Raw genomic sequence first — 18,457 nt, forward strand, 5'->3', positions numbered from 1 at the left:
GATGGCTCTAATTTGTCTACTCTTGTCATATTAAAAGCACAGATTACGACTGGTCATCCATTTGGTTCAAAAAGCCACTTAAAAGCATTAGAAACTTGAATAATGCAGATTCCTTCCCTTATATTTCATCCTATAGTCTATAAGACACTCTCATTCTTTCTATTCATTAGACTGCTCTATAAATAGTGACTACAAAGGATGAATTCTAGAGGAAGGATACGGCAGAGGACCCAGGCTACTGTTGTGGCCCAGCTTCTTACATGTCTGTGTCTTAAAACAATGCAGTTGGATTAGAAAACCTCTAAAATCCCTTCCAGCTCTAGATTCAAGTTCCTGTCATAATCTGAAAGGTTCTGAATCCAGGAGGAGTACATCACTCAAGAAGCATTCATTAAATGCCTATGTGTCAGGGTTAGGGATTCAAAGAATATACAACCACTTCCTAATTACCTTGGTATTTATTTTGCATTTATCCTGTTTGGATTTAAACATATACTTGCTATCTTCTCTGGTAGAATATAAGATAACATCCTGTCAGGGAAGACATGACAGTCATATCTAAAAATACACAGACTAAATATAAATAAAAACAATTAGGCAGGGAGGGCACTAGGAGTCAAAGGCAGGGAGGAGGCAATAATCAGGAAAGTGTAATGTAAAAGGTGGCACTTTGGTTACATCTTGAAGGAAAGGAGATAGCTGATGAAGTGGAAGTAAGGAGGGAGTACACTCTGATGTAGGATGGGGAATACAAAGGCACAGAGAAAAAGAGTCAAGAGTTCTACATATGTACAAGGAATTTCATAATCTTCTCAACTTTGGCTCCCTGGCTGAAAAAAGAGGAAACTGAAGCATCTTTTTCTTAAGAATTTAGCAAATATGAACATAAAGAAGGAAACTATAAGAAAATTAGGCGAACACAGAATAGTATACATGTCAGACCTTTGGGAAGGGAAATACTTCAAAACCAAGCAAGAATTAGAAAGAATTACAAAATGCAAAATAAATAATCTGGATTACATCAAATTAAAAAGTTTTTGTACAAACAAAACCAATGTAACCAAAATCAGAAGGGTAGCAACAAATTGGGAAACAATCTTCATAAAAACCTCTGACAAGGGTTTAATTACTAAAATTTATAAAGAACTAAATCAATTGTACAAAAAATCAAGCCATTCTCCAATTGACAAATGGGCAAGGGACATGAACAGGCAATTCTCAGCCAAAGAAATCAAAACTATTAATAAGCACATGAAAAAGTGCTCTACATCTCTTACAATCAGAGAGATGCAAATCAAAACAACTCTGAGGTATCATCTCACACCTAGCAGATTGGCTAACATGACAGCTATGCAAAGTAATGAATGCTGGAGGGGATGTGGCAAAGTGGGGACATTAATTCATTGCTGGTGGAGTTGTGAATTGATCCAACCATTCTGGAGGGCAATTTGGAACTATGTCCAAAGGGTGATAAAAGACTGTCTGCCCTTTGATCCAGCCATAGCACTGCTGGGCTTGTACCCCAAAGAGATAATGGACAAAAAGACTTGTACAAAAATATTCATAGCTGCGCTCTTTGTGGTGGCCAAAAATTGGAAAATGAGGGGATGCCCATCAATTGGGGAATGGCTGAACAAATTGTGGTATATGTTGGTGATGGAATACTATTGTGCTAAAAGGAATAATAAAGTGGAGAAGTTCCATGGAGACTGGAACAACCTCCAGGAAGTAATGCAGAGTGAGAGGAGCAGAACCAGGAAAACATTGTACACAGAGACTGATACATTGTGGTACAATCGAAGGTGATGGACTTCTCCATTAGTATCAATGCAATCCCTGAACAATCTGCAGGGATCTAAAAAAAAAATACTACCCACAAGCAGAGGATAAACTGTGGGAGTAAAAACACCGCTGAAAAGCAACTGCTTGACTACAGGGTTGGAGGAGATAAGACTGAGGAGAGACTCTAAATGAACACTATAATGCAAACTCCAACAACAGGGAAATGGGTTCGAGTCAAGAACACATGTGATAACCAGTGGAATCATGCGTTGGCTATGGGAGAGGGAAAGGTGGGGGGGGGGGGGGGGAGGAAAAGAAAACGATCTTTGTTTCCAGTGAATAATGTATGAAAACGACCAAATAAAATAATATTAAAATTAAAAAAAAAAAAAGAATTTAGCAAATAACAAGAGAAGAAATTTGAGACAATAGCCAGAGAGATTGAAGATGAAGAGGCAAGAAGATAACTATGTGAATGGTCTGCAGAAGCAGAGGGGAGTAGGATAAAGTGGTTAGCCTTGGCAAGGAAAAAGACTACCTGATCATCAGAAAAAAAAAAAGAAGGAAAGGAAAAAGAATGAGTTGATGTGAAGGAGCTTCAATATGAGTTTTAGGGGAAAAGAAGGCATTCACTGCAAATGGCTTCCATTTTCTTATTAAAGAGGCAAGGTCCTCAGTTAAGAAGATGGTGAGAGGAGAGATTAGGAATAGTTTCTGTGAGACAATCAATTAGGTAGGAATAAAAAGACAACCTTCTCCAAGCAAAAAAATCTTTCTCCGGCTGGTGAAGAGAGGGAGACCTATCTGGTGTGTCCCAAGAAAACTCACATATAGGAAAACTCTTTCACTCTTCATCCTCTTTCAGCTCTTAGTCATAAAATAGCCAAAGAAATCAACTTGGGGAGCTTTGGCTTTGGACACAGGCTTGTTCTCTGAGATACTGAGATATATTGATTTTGTCCACTCCTTCCTCCAAAATAATTTAGACATACTATTCTTCACAGACAGAATCTACTGAAAGGCAAATTCTACCCCTCTTCTTCCTGTTGTATTCTGGAGAGGGATGGGAGGGAAGAGAGTAAGATAAATGAAGTCCTATGAAGGCTTTTCTTTAGCTCATTTCTTCTACTGTAACTGAAATATGTAGAAAGCAAGTTTCATAAGGCATCACAGATTACAGATTTAGATCTCTCATATGTACACAAACATCATTTTCATCCATGCCAGTCAGTTATTCTAGCATTCAAAAAATAAAACTCATTTCTCCAAAATTTTCACTTTCTAATTTAATCTAATTAGCCAACAGATAGGGATGTTTTAAAATCAAAAGCATTGGTAAAAGGGGATGAAAAACTAAGAAAGCTTATCAATAAGTAAATAAAGCTCTCAGCCTAAGATATAACAGGATCATTTTAAACTCCTGTTCTGTAGAGACTGATTTAGCCATACTGCCATTATTTGTCACTTCTACCCAACTTACTCAATGTCAAGGCACCAAAAAACAACAGAGCTCCAATTTCACTTAATAATGGACTTGAAGAATGAGCTAGAGAAACTTCATGGGCTGAGAAATTCCTCTCTGTTACCAGTTTCAACTAGCACTGCACAAATACACTAAAGCTTATTCACCTCTTCAGGACAAGTCTTTCCTGTCTTCTTCAGATACTCTATTAAGTCAATAAAATGGGGAAGTATTTCATCTTTATGATAAGGACTGTCAAACTCACATTTCTGTTCTCTATCTTCAATAAGAAAAATCCCTGCAAGTTTAAGACTAACACAATGATCTAAGTTTTTAAAAGTAGGTACCCGTGGCCATTTCTGCCTCATTTGGCACCTTGCAAAGTGCCTTATAAATATTTGCTTCATACTTCAAGGTGTACAGATTTCATCCGTGGGTGTGCTAAACTCCCTTTCACTGATACAGATCTGAAACTTAGGTCTTCATAAGCTACTGTGGACAAATAAACCCCCTCATTAGATTAGTAATACACCAGTGATGATCCTCTTGACCTAACCAAAAGATCCTCAGTAAATGTCAGTCAATAAACACTTAAGTGCCAGCTACCATGCTAAGAACTGGGGATATAAAAGGAGACCAGAGACAGTCTTTGCCTTAAGGTGCTCACAATCTACTGGGAGAAATGACACTAAATGAATATGCACAAACAAGCTGGGAAGATAGTACATTTATAACAGTTTGGAAAAGGCTTCTATAGAAAGTGGGGTTTTAAGTTGGGACTTAAAGGAAATCAAGGAGGTCAGTAGTCTGAGCAATGGAGGAAGAGTATTTTAGGCACAGTAAAAATGCCTGGGGTAAGAGAGAGATGGAATTTCTGGTTGAGGGAGGGGGAGAGGGAGAGGGAGAGGGAGAGGGAGAGGGAGATAGAGAGAGAGAGAGAGAGAGAGAGAGAGAGAGAGAGAGAGAGAGAGAGAGAGAGGGAGGGAGGGAGGGAGAGAGAGAGAGAGAGAGAGAGAGAGAGAGAGAGAGAGAGAGAGAGAGAGAGAGAGAGAGAGAGAGATCAGAGAGAGAGAGAGAAGAGAAAGAGAGAGAGATCAGAGAGACCTGAAGCAAGCAGATCACCCATCCATCTCATTCCCTCAGGAGGCTACTGCAAAAATCCTCCAGGCATAAAGTGATAAAGACCTATAACAAGATGAAGGCAGTGCCATAAGAAAAAAAGAAGTGTATTCAAGAGATGCTACAAAGGAGATTTCAAAGGCCTTGACAATAGCTTGGATATGAGAAATGACAGACACTGAGGAGCTGAAGATGACTCTTAGGTTGTGAGGCTGGGGGGTTGGGAGGATGATGCTATCCTTTATAGCAGTAAGAAAGAAAGGACAAGAAGAAAGATTAGGGGAAATATTTGTCCCATTTTGCTCCTCAGAGACAATCCAATGCCTGAATTATTACCAGCTTTAAAGAACCTACCAAAGTTTATAATCTGGCATAGCAGCTTTCAAGAAGGCAGAATTGCCATAAAGAGGCATTAGAAGGAGAATGACTCTTGACACTGTCAATATCATGTTTACTGAATGAAATGCTTTCTAATGGTAAATGGGTTTTCCACCAGCAGTCTCATTTGCCTTAACTTCATGAGGTCATCTGTGTCTGCTTTTGAAATCTGTCAGGACAGAGCCACAGAAGCATCTCCACCAGCTCATCTGTCAGACTTGAGCTCTAAGTAGAGGCTAGAAAAGTTGTTTGGAAAAAGTTACTGTCCATTCACTCCGCATATATCTTGTATCAACCTAGCTTCAGAGAGCCTATTTTGCTTTAAGGCCTTAAAATGATCCTGAGGTCCAGAGGTGAACAGGAATGATTTAAAGAAAGCACCAAAACTGCTCAGTAAAAAACCATTTCACATATTAGGAACATTTATGGGACATTTTCCATTTCAAAATCTGGGAAAATAGAAAAAGGTTCTTTTATTTCATAATCCAGTTTTATTAGATTTCCACTGCATTAGCATGAGTCAGTAACATGGAGGAAATGGATATAAAAATCAATTTCATTGCAGACATATATGCCCTGATAAAAAAATCAAACTAAAGTAGCTATTCAAGTTTAAACTTTTCAAACTACTAGCAATGCAAGTCACAAAGTGGGTTACTGTCCTTCTGGTAAGAGGTTACAGTGAAAAGACTGACTTTCTTAAGGTCTTTTCATTTCGGTTTTGTTCTAGTTAGACAACACACACAGCCAAAACAGACTCTAATGCAAGGTCCAAGTGTGTGCCAGTGTCTGCTTCTCAGAGTGGGAGAAAAAAATATATACATACACGTACACACAAACTGGCATACCCTACCTCATTGGCGCCAACAGAGCTGATCACACAGCTGATCTTAGTGTTCTCTTTTGACTCCAGATAGATAGCTTGGCTCTTATGGTACCTATCAAAAACAAAATATGAATTAAAGGTTTTTTTTAATGTGTCTATAAGGTAGCCTGGTTATTTTCAATGCCAAAATTCACCTAGAATTGACTTACAGCAGCGTAAGAATGCCTTGCATCTCTGAACTAGATGATTTCTGAGATGTGACCAACCCACTCCCCTCTCATTCCCAATTCTAATGCTAAAATTTTTATTTCTAACCCTTTGTCCCTCAGCTCTTAGGTTTCCAATATCATAGTGATCAGGCTTTCACGTTCCAAGCAATAGGTAGGGTTAGGCAACTTACAAGTGAATCTGGCTCTGCCTCAGTGAGGGGGTTAATGAAGAAATAGGCTGAAAAGCCCTAGTTCCACAAGAGTGGAACAAACAGATTTTTCTTCCCATTCCCCCACTGCCCATCTGCCAAGTCTTTTATGTGTTCTACCCACTTTACTCCAACCTGGAGCTTTCCCGAGGTAGTTAGGTCAAGGATCAGAAAGCCAGGCCAGGAGCCAAAGCTGGGACATGATAGTTGTCACCAGGATATAGCAACAGTTGCTGGAAGAAACATTTATCGAACTAGCTCTGACAAGGTCTGGTCTAGAAGCTCTAGAGTTCATCTTCTCATGGAGAATCACCTTTTAATTGGTTTTTGCCACAAATAATATTCTAACCAACCTTCAACTTCTATTATACCTCTGCAGCTTATGAAGCTTCTTAAGGAGAGAAAGAGTTTTCCCTGTGCCATTTAATGTCATAGAAACAGAGCCAGAAAGGGTCTCTAAGATCATCTTATCCACCTCTCCCATTTTGCAGAGGAAGGCACAGTATGAACTCAATTCTCCTGACTCCAGTGCAATGCCCTAAAAGGTACACCAGGGTGCCTGCTCAAAGTCAATGTACTTATTTAAAGAAATAACTTTCTCCTATAATTTTTCCCAGATCTCTCTCTCACCTTCTAGTGCCTTCCCTAAGAGCTTAACTTCCATTTAGTCTATATATACCACTTTGTATGAACCCAGTTGTTAGCATGCCATTTGATTCCAAGTCCTGAAAGTCACCTGCTTGGTGATTCATTAAATGATCAGGGCACATCATTAAAATGATTCTTTACTCTACTACCTAAGAGATTCAAACCAAAGACATGACCAGAGCTTTCCAAGTTAGTTTACCAATAGTCTTTTTTTTTTTAAACCCTTACCTTCCGTCTTGGAATCATTACTGTGTATTGGTTCCAAGGCAGAAGAGTGGTAAGGGCTAGGCAATGGGGGTCAAGAGACTTGCCCAGGGTCACACAGCTGGGAAGTGTCTGAGGCCATATTTGAACCCAGGACCTCCCATCTCTAGGCCTGGCTCTCAATCCACTGAGCCACCAAGCTGCCCCCTACCAATAGTCCTTTAAGGAGTGTTTTATAAACGTTCACAAAATATGACTCATTATGATGATAATTTACTAGTAAAATATGTCTTAATTAACTCCATTAAAAAGAAAAGATTTGTAAAATTAACCTGATCATCCAGATTGGATTTTTTTTTAAATGTCTGAGTCATTGCTTATGTATGGACTGCTAAATGAACCACTGCTAGTTCAGATAAGTAACAGTCAGTTAAAATGTCTAAAAGATAGTAGTGATGCTAGACCATCAAAAGGTCTCAACTGTGTAATAAAAAGGGGCCTGGCTGAAAATATTCTAGGAAATTCACTTGTCAAAAACAAAAGTACATCTCTGATAAAGGAGAGTCCATAAGACTTTGGGGGCTATCCCACAGAAGCAATACAATTCCAACCACCATTGGTCCATAATACAATACAAAGGAAGCCTCTCTATTAATTTTACTTGGGAATTATAAAAGTATAACTCTAGGCCTAAACAAGTGAGCTATAAATCAATGCTAAAATAATGCATATTTGAAATGAAACAAAATACTTAGAAAAAGAGGTATTTCTGAGCATTTAGTCACAAGTCTTTATGATACTATCATCTAAGCACTATAAAGAATTTGGGAAAATTCTAAGAAATAAAGCTGCATGTTACAAAAGTCTGCTGGCCAGTCAAATCTGGAAAACTGTCAGATAATTCTAAGGAAATCTCCTGTCTTGCCCCACCATGTTCCATTGTATTTGAACTATATTATCCCAAGTAGAAGACCACAGGTATCTGTATTCCATATCAATCATGAAAGGAGAACAAAGAGTACCTAAAACATAGTCCATCATCTCAGTGAAATGGCCCCCAAAAACTGGCCTTGGCACTTTATCCCCCTTCCTCCATCTATCCCATCTAAGGGGGTTACCACAACAGGAATTGGGGATTAAATTCTTAAACAATTCCTGGCATATATTGTACATGCTTCCATAAGGGAAGACACATAGCTACCAAGGCTGGTGCTAATCCAGAGAAATGGTCAAAAAAATGACTAAAAAATGACCGTCTCATCTGAGTTTTTGTTGTGTTTGGTTTTGTTTTCCAGTTCCTGGGAACTGATGCACACAAAAAGGGACAAACACACACACACAAAGATCTAAAGGCAGAGACATAACATTTCTGGTAATCACATAAGCTCAAGTATTTCAGAATACACAGGGTAAAGCAAGGTGAATCTGTGTCTTTTTTCCAAAGATAGTTCTGCCAAACTGCCATTTAAATTCCCTTGCCCAAAAAAATACTTAAAATTCTTCAAGTTGGCACAAACAACCCCAAAGAACCAAACAACTCCAAAGAACTAGCTAAGCACTAGAATCTAGGTATGTAGTACATGATTAATGGAGACTACACCTGGGTATCACCAAGATATACTGACATTTTGCCTAGTTTAAGAAGCCAAGCAGAATTGAATCTGCCCTTGAAATAGCATTATCTTTATTTTTAAAGAGGAAGGGGGCAAAGAAAGGCAATTATTTACATTTCTTATTCACCCAGGTTTCCTGCTACTAATATCTATCTTTCACAAAGAGAGAACTTCACACTACAGCAATAGAGCTTCAGAAAAGCAAATTTTTCACTGATAATATTCACTACTTAGAAAATAATAGTACCTTATTCCAACTCAGATGTAGAGGGTTAAGCTCTCTTAAGCTACGTGAATTTTTTCATTTCTACTGCACATTAATAAATCCAGTTTTAATATATTGGGGGAGGGAGCAGAGAAGCCTCCTACTCTGTTGATTTTTAGTATCAACTATTTTACAGAGGGATTATTATTATGAATCAAAATTGGATGACTATTACAGCAGGATATAAAGTGGCTCAGAAAAGTGATCTCAGCAAAGACAAGGGGACTCAAATCTTTCTTTAGCAAAGGAATATAGTTCAATGACTATTCATTCTAAAATATGGGTTTCAGATCACAATCATTTTTGCAATCACTGTGACATGTTTTGCCAGAAACACTGTTCATAAAGACCTATTATGGACCCAAATGTTAAAAAGAACATAAGGGGTATAGTTGATTCTTTAGAATATATATACCCTGATTTCTGAAATAAGAGCAAGAAAGGGTAGAGGAGAACCCCAAGAAGTGAGATGATACCAGAAATCTCTGGGAAAGGGGTGGGATGGAAAGGAATAAAGGAGAAAGGGTGATGTGAACCTTAAAAATTCTCAGACCCTACTTCATAAGGTTGGGTTAAGACCATTCCCCATTGGGACCATTCCCCATTTGGGCAGTGAAGGTACTTAGATCAGGAATATGAGAACTCTACTTAGATCAGGAATGTGAAGAATTCTACTTCACCACACTTAAGCATGCCTTAGGGGAAGATAAAGTTGTAAACTCTTTTGAAAAGTACTTAAACCCATACTTATAATGGGACAAAAGTTCTTAAGCTATGCCTATTTTAGGACTAATAAAAAAGGGTGCTAAGTACGTATAAAGGTCAGGCAACTTGTGAACTTACAAGGAGCAAAGAGGTGAAAACTTACTCAGAGATTCTAGTCTACTTAGGTGTGAATTACTCAAAAGATTAGTCTACTCTGGTGTGAACTAAGAATAGTCTGTCCTTTGAAAAACATCTACTGTGATTGGTAGATGGGAGAACTTAGGGGAGGAGACATGGGAGAAAATTCCCTTTAAATAGCTCAGATTCTTTCAGAGACATTCAGATTCAGGATTGAGCTAGTGGAGTCAGCTGAAATTAAGCTGGCCTGGTGTCACTAGAATCCTTGCTTGGACAGATCTTGTGGTGAGTGATTAAGGACTGACTGATCTTTCTCTTAAGGCTTAAGCCTGGGTTGGCCAGGGCTGCCCTGGGCCGGCCTATCCTTTTCTCATTATTTCCCTTTTCTCTCTTTAATTCCTCATTGTATTAATTAAAATCTCTATAAAACCCAGTTGACATGGGTATATTTCATAATTGGGAATTTTTCCCTGGTGACCACCTTATATATTGATTTTAAAACAAGACACTGTAGTGAAACATATTTTCTGCGGTCACAATTTACTCATCCACTCTTATATCTACTACAATTTAAGTTTTCCACTATTTTAATCACTACAATTTATGACCTCAACTATTTTAATCATTACAGTGAGGAGGGTGAAAAGCTAAAAGTTTTTTAAAGAATGTTAAAAAAATGTTTTTTACATGTAATTGGGGAAAAATATTTTTAAAAGGTTGGTGAAATACTGAAGCTTCACCTCCATGCCCCACCCCCTACCCCGCGCCCCAACCCCGACTTGTAAGAGAATCAGGAGCCATTTACATAAACACATATACATCATCAGCCAGGAAAGGGAAAGGCCTTGCTTTTCATCAGGGAAATAATCAGTTTTATGAAATCTAAGTGCAAAGGGTCAAAGAGGAAGAACACAGGATACAGAGAAGCAATTTTAGATACAGGACAAGGCAGTGTATTAAACTTTAAACCAGGGTTTCCCAAAATTTTTACACAGGGGGCCAGTTCACTGTCCCTCAGACCATTGGAGGGCTGGACTATAAAAACCTAACCCTAACCCTAACCGGGCAGCAGTATACACAGTGAGGAATCCCCTTCCCCAGATCACTGCTTGTCATGCTGACGTCTTCCATTGTGCAGCCACATAATCCTTTGCACAGCGCCTCCTTCTAAGGTGCCACACAAAGGATTATGTCACTGGAAATAGTACTGTATGTGAGCAACGTGGCCGCCACATACAGTGCTCCTCTCACTGACCACCAATGAAAGAGGTGCCCCTTCTGGAAGTGCAGTGGGCCTCAGGGGGCCGCATGTGGCCTGTGGGTCGTAGTTTTGTGACCCCTGCTTTAAACCTAAGAAGTTGCATACTTTTAGGGAGCTTATTTCTGAATTAGGAAGGGGAAAGGCTATAAAATGTCTATTAGGTTCAACAGACAATAAGTACCCTTCCCTGAGAGTTCCCCAATCTGTATGATTAGTCCAAGGGAAGCTTTATTCAAATTTCCAAAAATAACTTTGACTAAACTGCTTTATATTTGTGCCTGGGAAGGACGAAAGAGAGAGACAGAGAAGACAGAAACAAAGTGACAGTGAGAAATAGAGACAGATTGGATCCATGAATTCACATCATGAAGTTTCTCTAGTTAAGGGTGAAAGATGTGAAATATATCTGTCATCTAATGTGGACACAGTGAAATTCCTTTAGTTCTTTACAATGAGACTGTCAAGGATTACTACAGGACTTGTACCTAGACACATCAGAGCTTGTCTCTGGGAATTCTCAGAACTGCTTTTGTTTTCTTTTGAAGGATTCTGATTTTTCTGATCATTCACCCAGATGACACACTTCATAAAGTCTTGGGATAAACCTGGGAGAAGGAAGATGCCAAGCAATGTGCTTACAAAAAAATGATCATCAGTTGAAATACCACAGGGCTCTACAACTCATACATACGTAAGAACACTGAAGATTTATCATTTTGGAAAATAGTTCTTATGTGTGGGTTTGCTCTTTAAAGGTTATTTAGTTTTCATGATTGGAAACATTTGTCATTTGCTTCTGCTTACCCAGTCCATAGGGCTGCCTAGCTCTGCCATCTTCTGGCCAAAGTCTGATATGCAAATTCATGATATCAAGACAGGATGACCACTAGACCTCTGAAAACCAGACACACCACTGTCCAACTAAAAGATTCCCAAGGCTCAAGATAATGCTGCCAGAGACCTCAAACACTGGCCACTCACTAAGCAACTCACTACAACTACTGGTGGGTATCCTGTTTTATTGTGACAATAAAGAAACCATCCTGCTAACAGAGATGAGAATAAGAATGCTGTTCAGGAATCTAGTATGGGAAGTGCTCACATGCCATTGGTCACATTAACACTGCTTGACAATGCTCTATTAGTGCTCTCTAACCAAATCCCACAAGCTCTCACTTGTGGCTCCCAGTAGCTGCTAGCATGCGGCAGTGGCCACACCCCGGGCAACGGCTTCGACAGGCCGGCTAAACCTTGTGAGGGTAGCCATCGGGGCGTCGTGGACCCCTGGTGAACCAGGGCTTTACTCACCCAGCATGTGAAGACTACTTTGGCCGAACAGATGGAAGAAACCAACAAGAAGTTTCAACGGCTGAGAGGGCAACGCAGCAAAGCACTATGGAGTGCTTAGGGCGTGTTGGAGCACAAAAGACAACATGGCCATCCAATGCTGCTGAGGAAGTCTCCAGGTGTAACGACCTTTTGTGCCACTGGACCCAGGCTTCCAATGCCGAGAGAGTGGGACTGTCTCTGTGCACCGACTCTTCCACTTAAATCTCTTTCAGGCACAAGTGTCTTTGTGCATAATGCACAAAGACAATCGTCATTCTTGGTTACCCGAGAGTCTACTACCAACCAAATCCCATTAGAATGTGATTCAATCTAATGCCATTTATGACTCTGCTTCAATGAGATTTACTGCTCTCTTCATTGTTTTGCTCAATATCATGTTTTCTTGCTACCAATTAATGATGTTTTGTCCTGGCAATGGGCATCCTATAAAAACATAAATTGATGACCTCTGGTCTTAGGAAAACATATTTATCTGAAACTATTAAATTTTTAAGTAGTATAATAATGACTATCTATAACATAGCTCCTAAGTTTACAGTATACATTTAAAGGTAGTTCCATCTATCAAGGGTTGTTCAATATTACCAAATAAGATGAAGCATGGACATAGCCAACGATCCAAAGTAATATGTAAAACAATCTACCAATTCCCCTTTTTCTTCCTCTCTCCTCCCCTGCCCATGATTCCCTTTGAGATCTCCCACTTTAAAGAATAACGAGCTTTTTTTGGTTTGATTTGGTTTTAACTACCACCCACCATCTTTTATCATAGTAGAGTTTGCCATCTTCTATCCGAGCTTCAAACCGTTGGGCAGGAGACTCTGCGGGTGTAGAAGGGAGATGCTCTGGAGAAGAGGGAGATGCTAAAAAAAAAACAACAAACAAACAAAAAAAACATTCAAAATCATTGTATAGGTCACAGGATCACATGCTTAAATGAAGAGCATTTAATAACAAAAAAAAATTACAAGAGAATATCACATAAGATAAAAGAACAACCCTTTGAAATAAAGCAAAGAAATTACCATACTGGTTCAAATGAAGACTGAACTAGCCCTCCACTCCCAAATCTGGCTGAGTGAAGTCTGTAATTAACAGTCTTATGAAGAAAATGAAAATGAAGAAGACAAAGAAAGCAGTGATGACAAAAATGAATACGATGTGAAAAATGTTCTCAAAAAACCTTTTCTGGTAAATATATTTAATACAGTAATTCTATTTTTATAGATACCTACACTTGCAAGTACGTGTGCGTGCGTGTGCGCACCTTTCAAATGGAATCTAATTTCAGAACTAGCATCTGAATTGGGAGTAACTATATTTAGATGAACATGGTATTCCAGAAAATCCACATGACTGGGAAGAGCTCATTCCCACAGACACTGAATGTGAAGGGCCCAGCTAAAGTAGCAGCAAGCAGCAAGTCCTCAAGTGGTCTAAAATACAATCTATAGTGACTCACACAGGACTGTCCTCACCCTGACCCCCAACAATGGGGGTTTTCAGGGATATTATGTGAGGAATGGCAACCCACCAGAAAGAAAATCTTTCAGAGGAAAAAAAGAATCTTACTTCTTCCACCCAAATGGGTAGACATCACTTGATTTTAAAATAAACTTGATTAACCTAGAATTGAGATGAAAGGGCCCTTCAGAATCACCTCTCTGAATACATCTGTGATTACAGTTGGCTCTCTGAAGCAAGAGAATTCTTTACAAGACAACAACCAAGGGCCAGAACACCAACACCAGCAAAGGCAATTACATTCACTATTAAACTCCCCAAAGTTTGTACTGCTAGGCTGGTCACACCAGACAAATAGGCCTGGTGATTGGAACTTGATTTTATGTCTGCCACTTATAGAGTGAGGAGTCTTTTCCCACTCACTGCTCAGATTTCTTTTAGAATAAATTCAAATTCCAAAGATAAGCAAGTTGGAGTTAAAACAGCTATAAAATCGTAGTTGAGAAAGGAGGAACAGCTTAATGTCGCCTCTTGGTTCTCATAGTGTCTGCCTTTGGGCAGACTGAGAAGTTATTTCTGAAAAATAAATTAACCAAATGAGTTTTTTCCCAGTCCTGTCTAACTCTTTTTAACCCTACTTAAGAGTTTTCTTGGGTGAAGATACTGGAGTTGTTTGCTATTTCATTCTCCAACTCATTTTACACAAGGAAACGGAGGTAAAAAGAATTAGCTGACTTGACTTGCCCAGGGTCACACAACTAGTAAATGTCTGATGCCAGATTTGAACTCAGGAACATTAATCTTACTGAGTCCAGGCCTGGCCCTCTAACCACTGTGCTGCATAGCTGCCAAATCAAATAGGACAATTCTACAATGGCTCCTTAACAAGTATTTATATGTTTTTACAAGAGAATCAAGAGATAATACAAACACAATAAGCACTTACCTGGTCTCTTGGGTGATTTAAGCTGTAGGAAGAACAACAAAAAAGATTAATCTCAGTAAAAATCTACTCAAATATAATTTGGGGCATCAACTTGAGGTATACTCTGATACAATCTGGGGCATTAACCAAGTGAAATAAGCCTTTTTTTCTCAAGGCTGAACACTAGAATCTTTCAAGAGACTGAAGAGTGTTATTACCTTATTTAACGTCCTGAGGTCCTCCATGATTTGTTCATCTGTTAATAAATAGTTCAGCTGGGGTATTGAGAATTAAAGAAAAAAATATAGGTGGTGTGCTTCCCAAAGAAGCACAGAAATCTAGTCAAGATGTTTAAAGTATAACTTTCTGATCAGAACTGACCATTTGAACATTTTTTATTTCCTAATTAATTTAAGTTTCTACTACATGTAAAGTGCTGTGCTACAATCAAAGGCTAGAAAACCACAGACTTAAAGCTAAAAGAAATGGCCAAGATCATCTCATCTTCCCAACTATTTTTTTAAGATGAGAGAACAGAAGCCCAGGGAGAGGAGGGAACTTGCCCAAGGTCACATAGATAATAAGTCACAGAGCTGGGATATGAACCTAGGTTCCCCCAATATCCATTCCAGTCTTTGTTCCATTACACTCTCCCATCTTTTTCCATCATAAAGGCCTTGAGGACCAAGTAAACCATGGAAACACATCAGCTTCAATCATTCACCTTTTAAGGATCTGGCTATGACAAGTAATAAAGGAAATAACCATTTAGTTTTTTGATCACAAAGGGGTAGAATAAACTAAAAATACTTAGGATTGATGCTATCTTGTAACAGGGCAATAGGTAAAGAGTTGATCAAGACAATAACCTCATAGTATAATCCACCCAAGTAGAATTAAATTCAAAACAGAATTTGATACATTCTATTTCTCTAACTTCAAACCACTGTCCCATGAAGTATAAAAGTTTTTGCTGCTGCTGTTGAATAATTAATTACACAGGCTTCCATGAGACTGAGGACTACCCCTGACATCACTCTAGGCACTACCTGACTGCCCTGCACATCAGGAGCTTTCCCAGCAAGACTATAATTACATATAGAGGAGACAAGGCAAAACTTCATGATAATAATACATTTTCAAACCTCAAAGTGCCATTTTCCTGAAGTCAGAGAACCTTCATATCTAGAAGTCTATTTGCTCTAGCAGCAGAGAATTATAAACAGCTAAAAGAGACCTCAAAACATCATCTGGTACTGCTTCTATGCAAGAAATGTCTGAACTACCCAGTCAAAATAGAAGATGTAATGAATAGAGTACTAGACTAAACTTGGGGATCAGGAAGGTTTGAATTGTGCCTCAGACAATAACTATATGACCCTGAGACTCATTTTCTTTATCTGTTAAATGGGTTTAATGACACCTCCCTTATAGCATTGATGTGAAAATCAAAATGAGATAATGTCTATACCATTTTTCAAACCTTAAAGCATTATATAAATTTTAGCTATAATAATCTTATGTGTTTTACCTTATGCATTTAAAAACATGATTTTTAGGGTCCACAGGCTTCAGCAGACTGCCGAAACAGCCCATGACACAAAGTCAAAAACAGATAATTTAGAAAAAATTAAAGACACAAACAGCCAATTCTTGATTAATGGATTCTGCTTTAAATCTATTCTTCAAAAATATATAGATAAAATAGATAAAAAAGATAGATTCTTCAAAAAAATTAAGTACTAACATTCCCTATAGAGCAAATGGACATACTCTCAGATGACATAAGATAAGGATTTAATATAGAACATTTCTTTTCTTTTCTTTCTTTCTTTAAAAAAAGAAAACAAAAACCCTTACTTTCTCTCTTAATAACAACTCTAAGACAGAAAGGCAAGGGCTAGATAAATAGAGGTAAGTGACATGCCCAGGGTCCCAGGGCTAGGAAGTACATGAGGCCACATTTGAACCCAAGTTCTCTTAACCTGGTTTAACCTAAGTTCCCCCCAATGATCATTCCAGTTTTTGTTCCATTATACTCTCCCACCTTTCCCACTTTTTTTCTGGCATGGTGCTCTAACCTGATCCCAATAAGAAAATTTCTTTTCTTTGAAATTGTTTTTGATCTTTATTTTATAGCAAATTCCCACATGAGTTTTCCAAAATTATACAATCCAAATTGTCTCCCTCTCCCTCCTCCACCCCCTGGGCTGGTAAGCTATTTGATCTGCATTATCACATGAAACATATTTCCATATTATTCATTTTTGTAAGTAAATAATCTTATAAAACCAAAACCCTAAAGCAAACACCCAAATAAACAAGTGATAAATCATATGCTTCCATCTGCACTCCAGTAAAAAAATTTCTAAAGAAAGTAATGTATTCCCTATGTGAACAAGGATATCAGGGGCAGGTTTCCGCCTCTTATCTGGAATTGGAACTGGATCATTTGGCCTCCGCCTCAATTTTCTTGTCATGATGGGCTTCACTTCCATGGAATCTAAAAGAAAATATGGAAGGAATAAAGTTGTCATGCTACTGCATAAAAGTGATCACAGTTAGGAAAGGCTAAGTTTATAAAGTCTTCAAACCAGGACTGTATTAGGATTATTTATGAATAGATTGATTCTAAACTCTATATCCATTACAGATTTTGGCACACCTATGCCTATGAAATTTAAAGCGAGGCCTTCTCTTACATTATAGCATGTGAAAAAAAGTTCTCCCCTTCTCCCTTTCTGGGCAACACAGCTGGCCTGAGTCTGCATGAGTCTATGTGAGTCTGAGTAAGTTTGTATCACTCCTACACACTAGATCCCAGATATGATTCTGAACTTGAACAGGATGTGAAAGGAGAGGTTAAAAAGTAACGATCCAGGAAGTTTTCTTTATCTCAGGTGATGGTGCTGAGGGAGCTGCTATGGTGGCCAGGTTGAGACCACCCATGTGGCTAGTTAAAATAGGGTTTTTTTTTCCTCTCTATCACTATTCAAGTAACTAAAAGAAACTTATGGAAAAATAAGGTCAAGAGTCCTAATTTTATTTCTTACCATAGCATTGGCCATCCCTTTGTACCAATGAACTCGGGGATTTGGCTATTCACCCTCACAATGTACAAATGGATCCTAGAAGCTGGTTTACAAACTGCTCTTAACAGTCACTGGCCATTAAATAATAATGTGGCTTTTATACCATATTTTATTACATTAATACATTCAGGATTTGTTTCTTTTATTTTTACAACCATTTATTTCTTGAACACCGAAAATGCTACTCCCTGTGAAAAAGTCAAACTTGATTCCTCAATAAAGCCAGCCCATTATTATTCAAACAAAACACTAGAGGCAAAGCAGAAATGATGGCTTGTTGGAATGAAAATTTATCCATAAAGGTTCATTCTGCTAAAGTAAAGGCAGATCCTAGATTATTTAATAACTACAATGCCATACAATGTCAAAGGACATTTACATAGCTGAAAACTGTTAGAAGATAGGACTTGGGCAAAGTGCATCTCTGCATGCACAAGGATGATGGGAATAAAGCTGTTGGCCCTTGTCTCTGGGTACAGGGAGAGACCGGAAAATAAGCAACAAATATTCAAACATAGCTTATAAAACAGCACTCAGAAAAGATAAGAAATAACTAGGGGAAAAGAACTCCTTTTGGAAGAGATCATGCACTTTCAGACAATTAAACTAAGTGGGCTATGGGCCAAATAACTCCAATTGCAATCCCTTGACTATAAATTTTTACAATGTGGCATCAGTTTTTCAGCTACTCTGTAACTCCGCAAAAGTGTCTCTTGCCAGAAGCTGCAAGTTTAAGACTCAAGTAGAAATTATATGCTCTTTAACATTTTCTACATGGCCTGAACATTATGAATACTTGTTGGCCTG

At 38.5% G+C, this 18,457-nt stretch overlaps 1 protein-coding gene across 2 annotated transcripts in view; it reads right to left on the reverse strand.

Moving 5' to 3' along the window:
- SUDS3 (SDS3 homolog, SIN3A corepressor complex component) overlaps positions 1 to 18,457 on the reverse strand; it is a 50,818-nt gene that overhangs the window by 4,186 nt on the left and 28,175 nt on the right. For both annotated transcript variants that reach the window (XM_056821661.1, XM_001362838.4), the window contains exons 7-11: positions 16,966 to 17,061; positions 14,777 to 14,838; positions 14,580 to 14,601; positions 12,927 to 13,032; positions 5,595 to 5,679 (exon numbers count right to left, since the gene is read on the reverse strand). In XM_056821661.1, the coding sequence (XP_056677639.1) occupies positions 5,595 to 5,679; positions 12,927 to 13,032; positions 14,580 to 14,601; positions 14,777 to 14,838; positions 16,966 to 17,061 (371 nt within the window). The remainder of the gene's footprint in view (positions 1 to 5,594; positions 5,680 to 12,926; positions 13,033 to 14,579; positions 14,602 to 14,776; positions 14,839 to 16,965; positions 17,062 to 18,457) is intronic.

This window comes from Monodelphis domestica, chromosome 3, assembly GCF_027887165.1.
Source record: "Monodelphis domestica isolate mMonDom1 chromosome 3, mMonDom1.pri, whole genome shotgun sequence".
Taxonomy (NCBI): Eukaryota; Metazoa; Chordata; class Mammalia; order Didelphimorphia; family Didelphidae; genus Monodelphis; species Monodelphis domestica.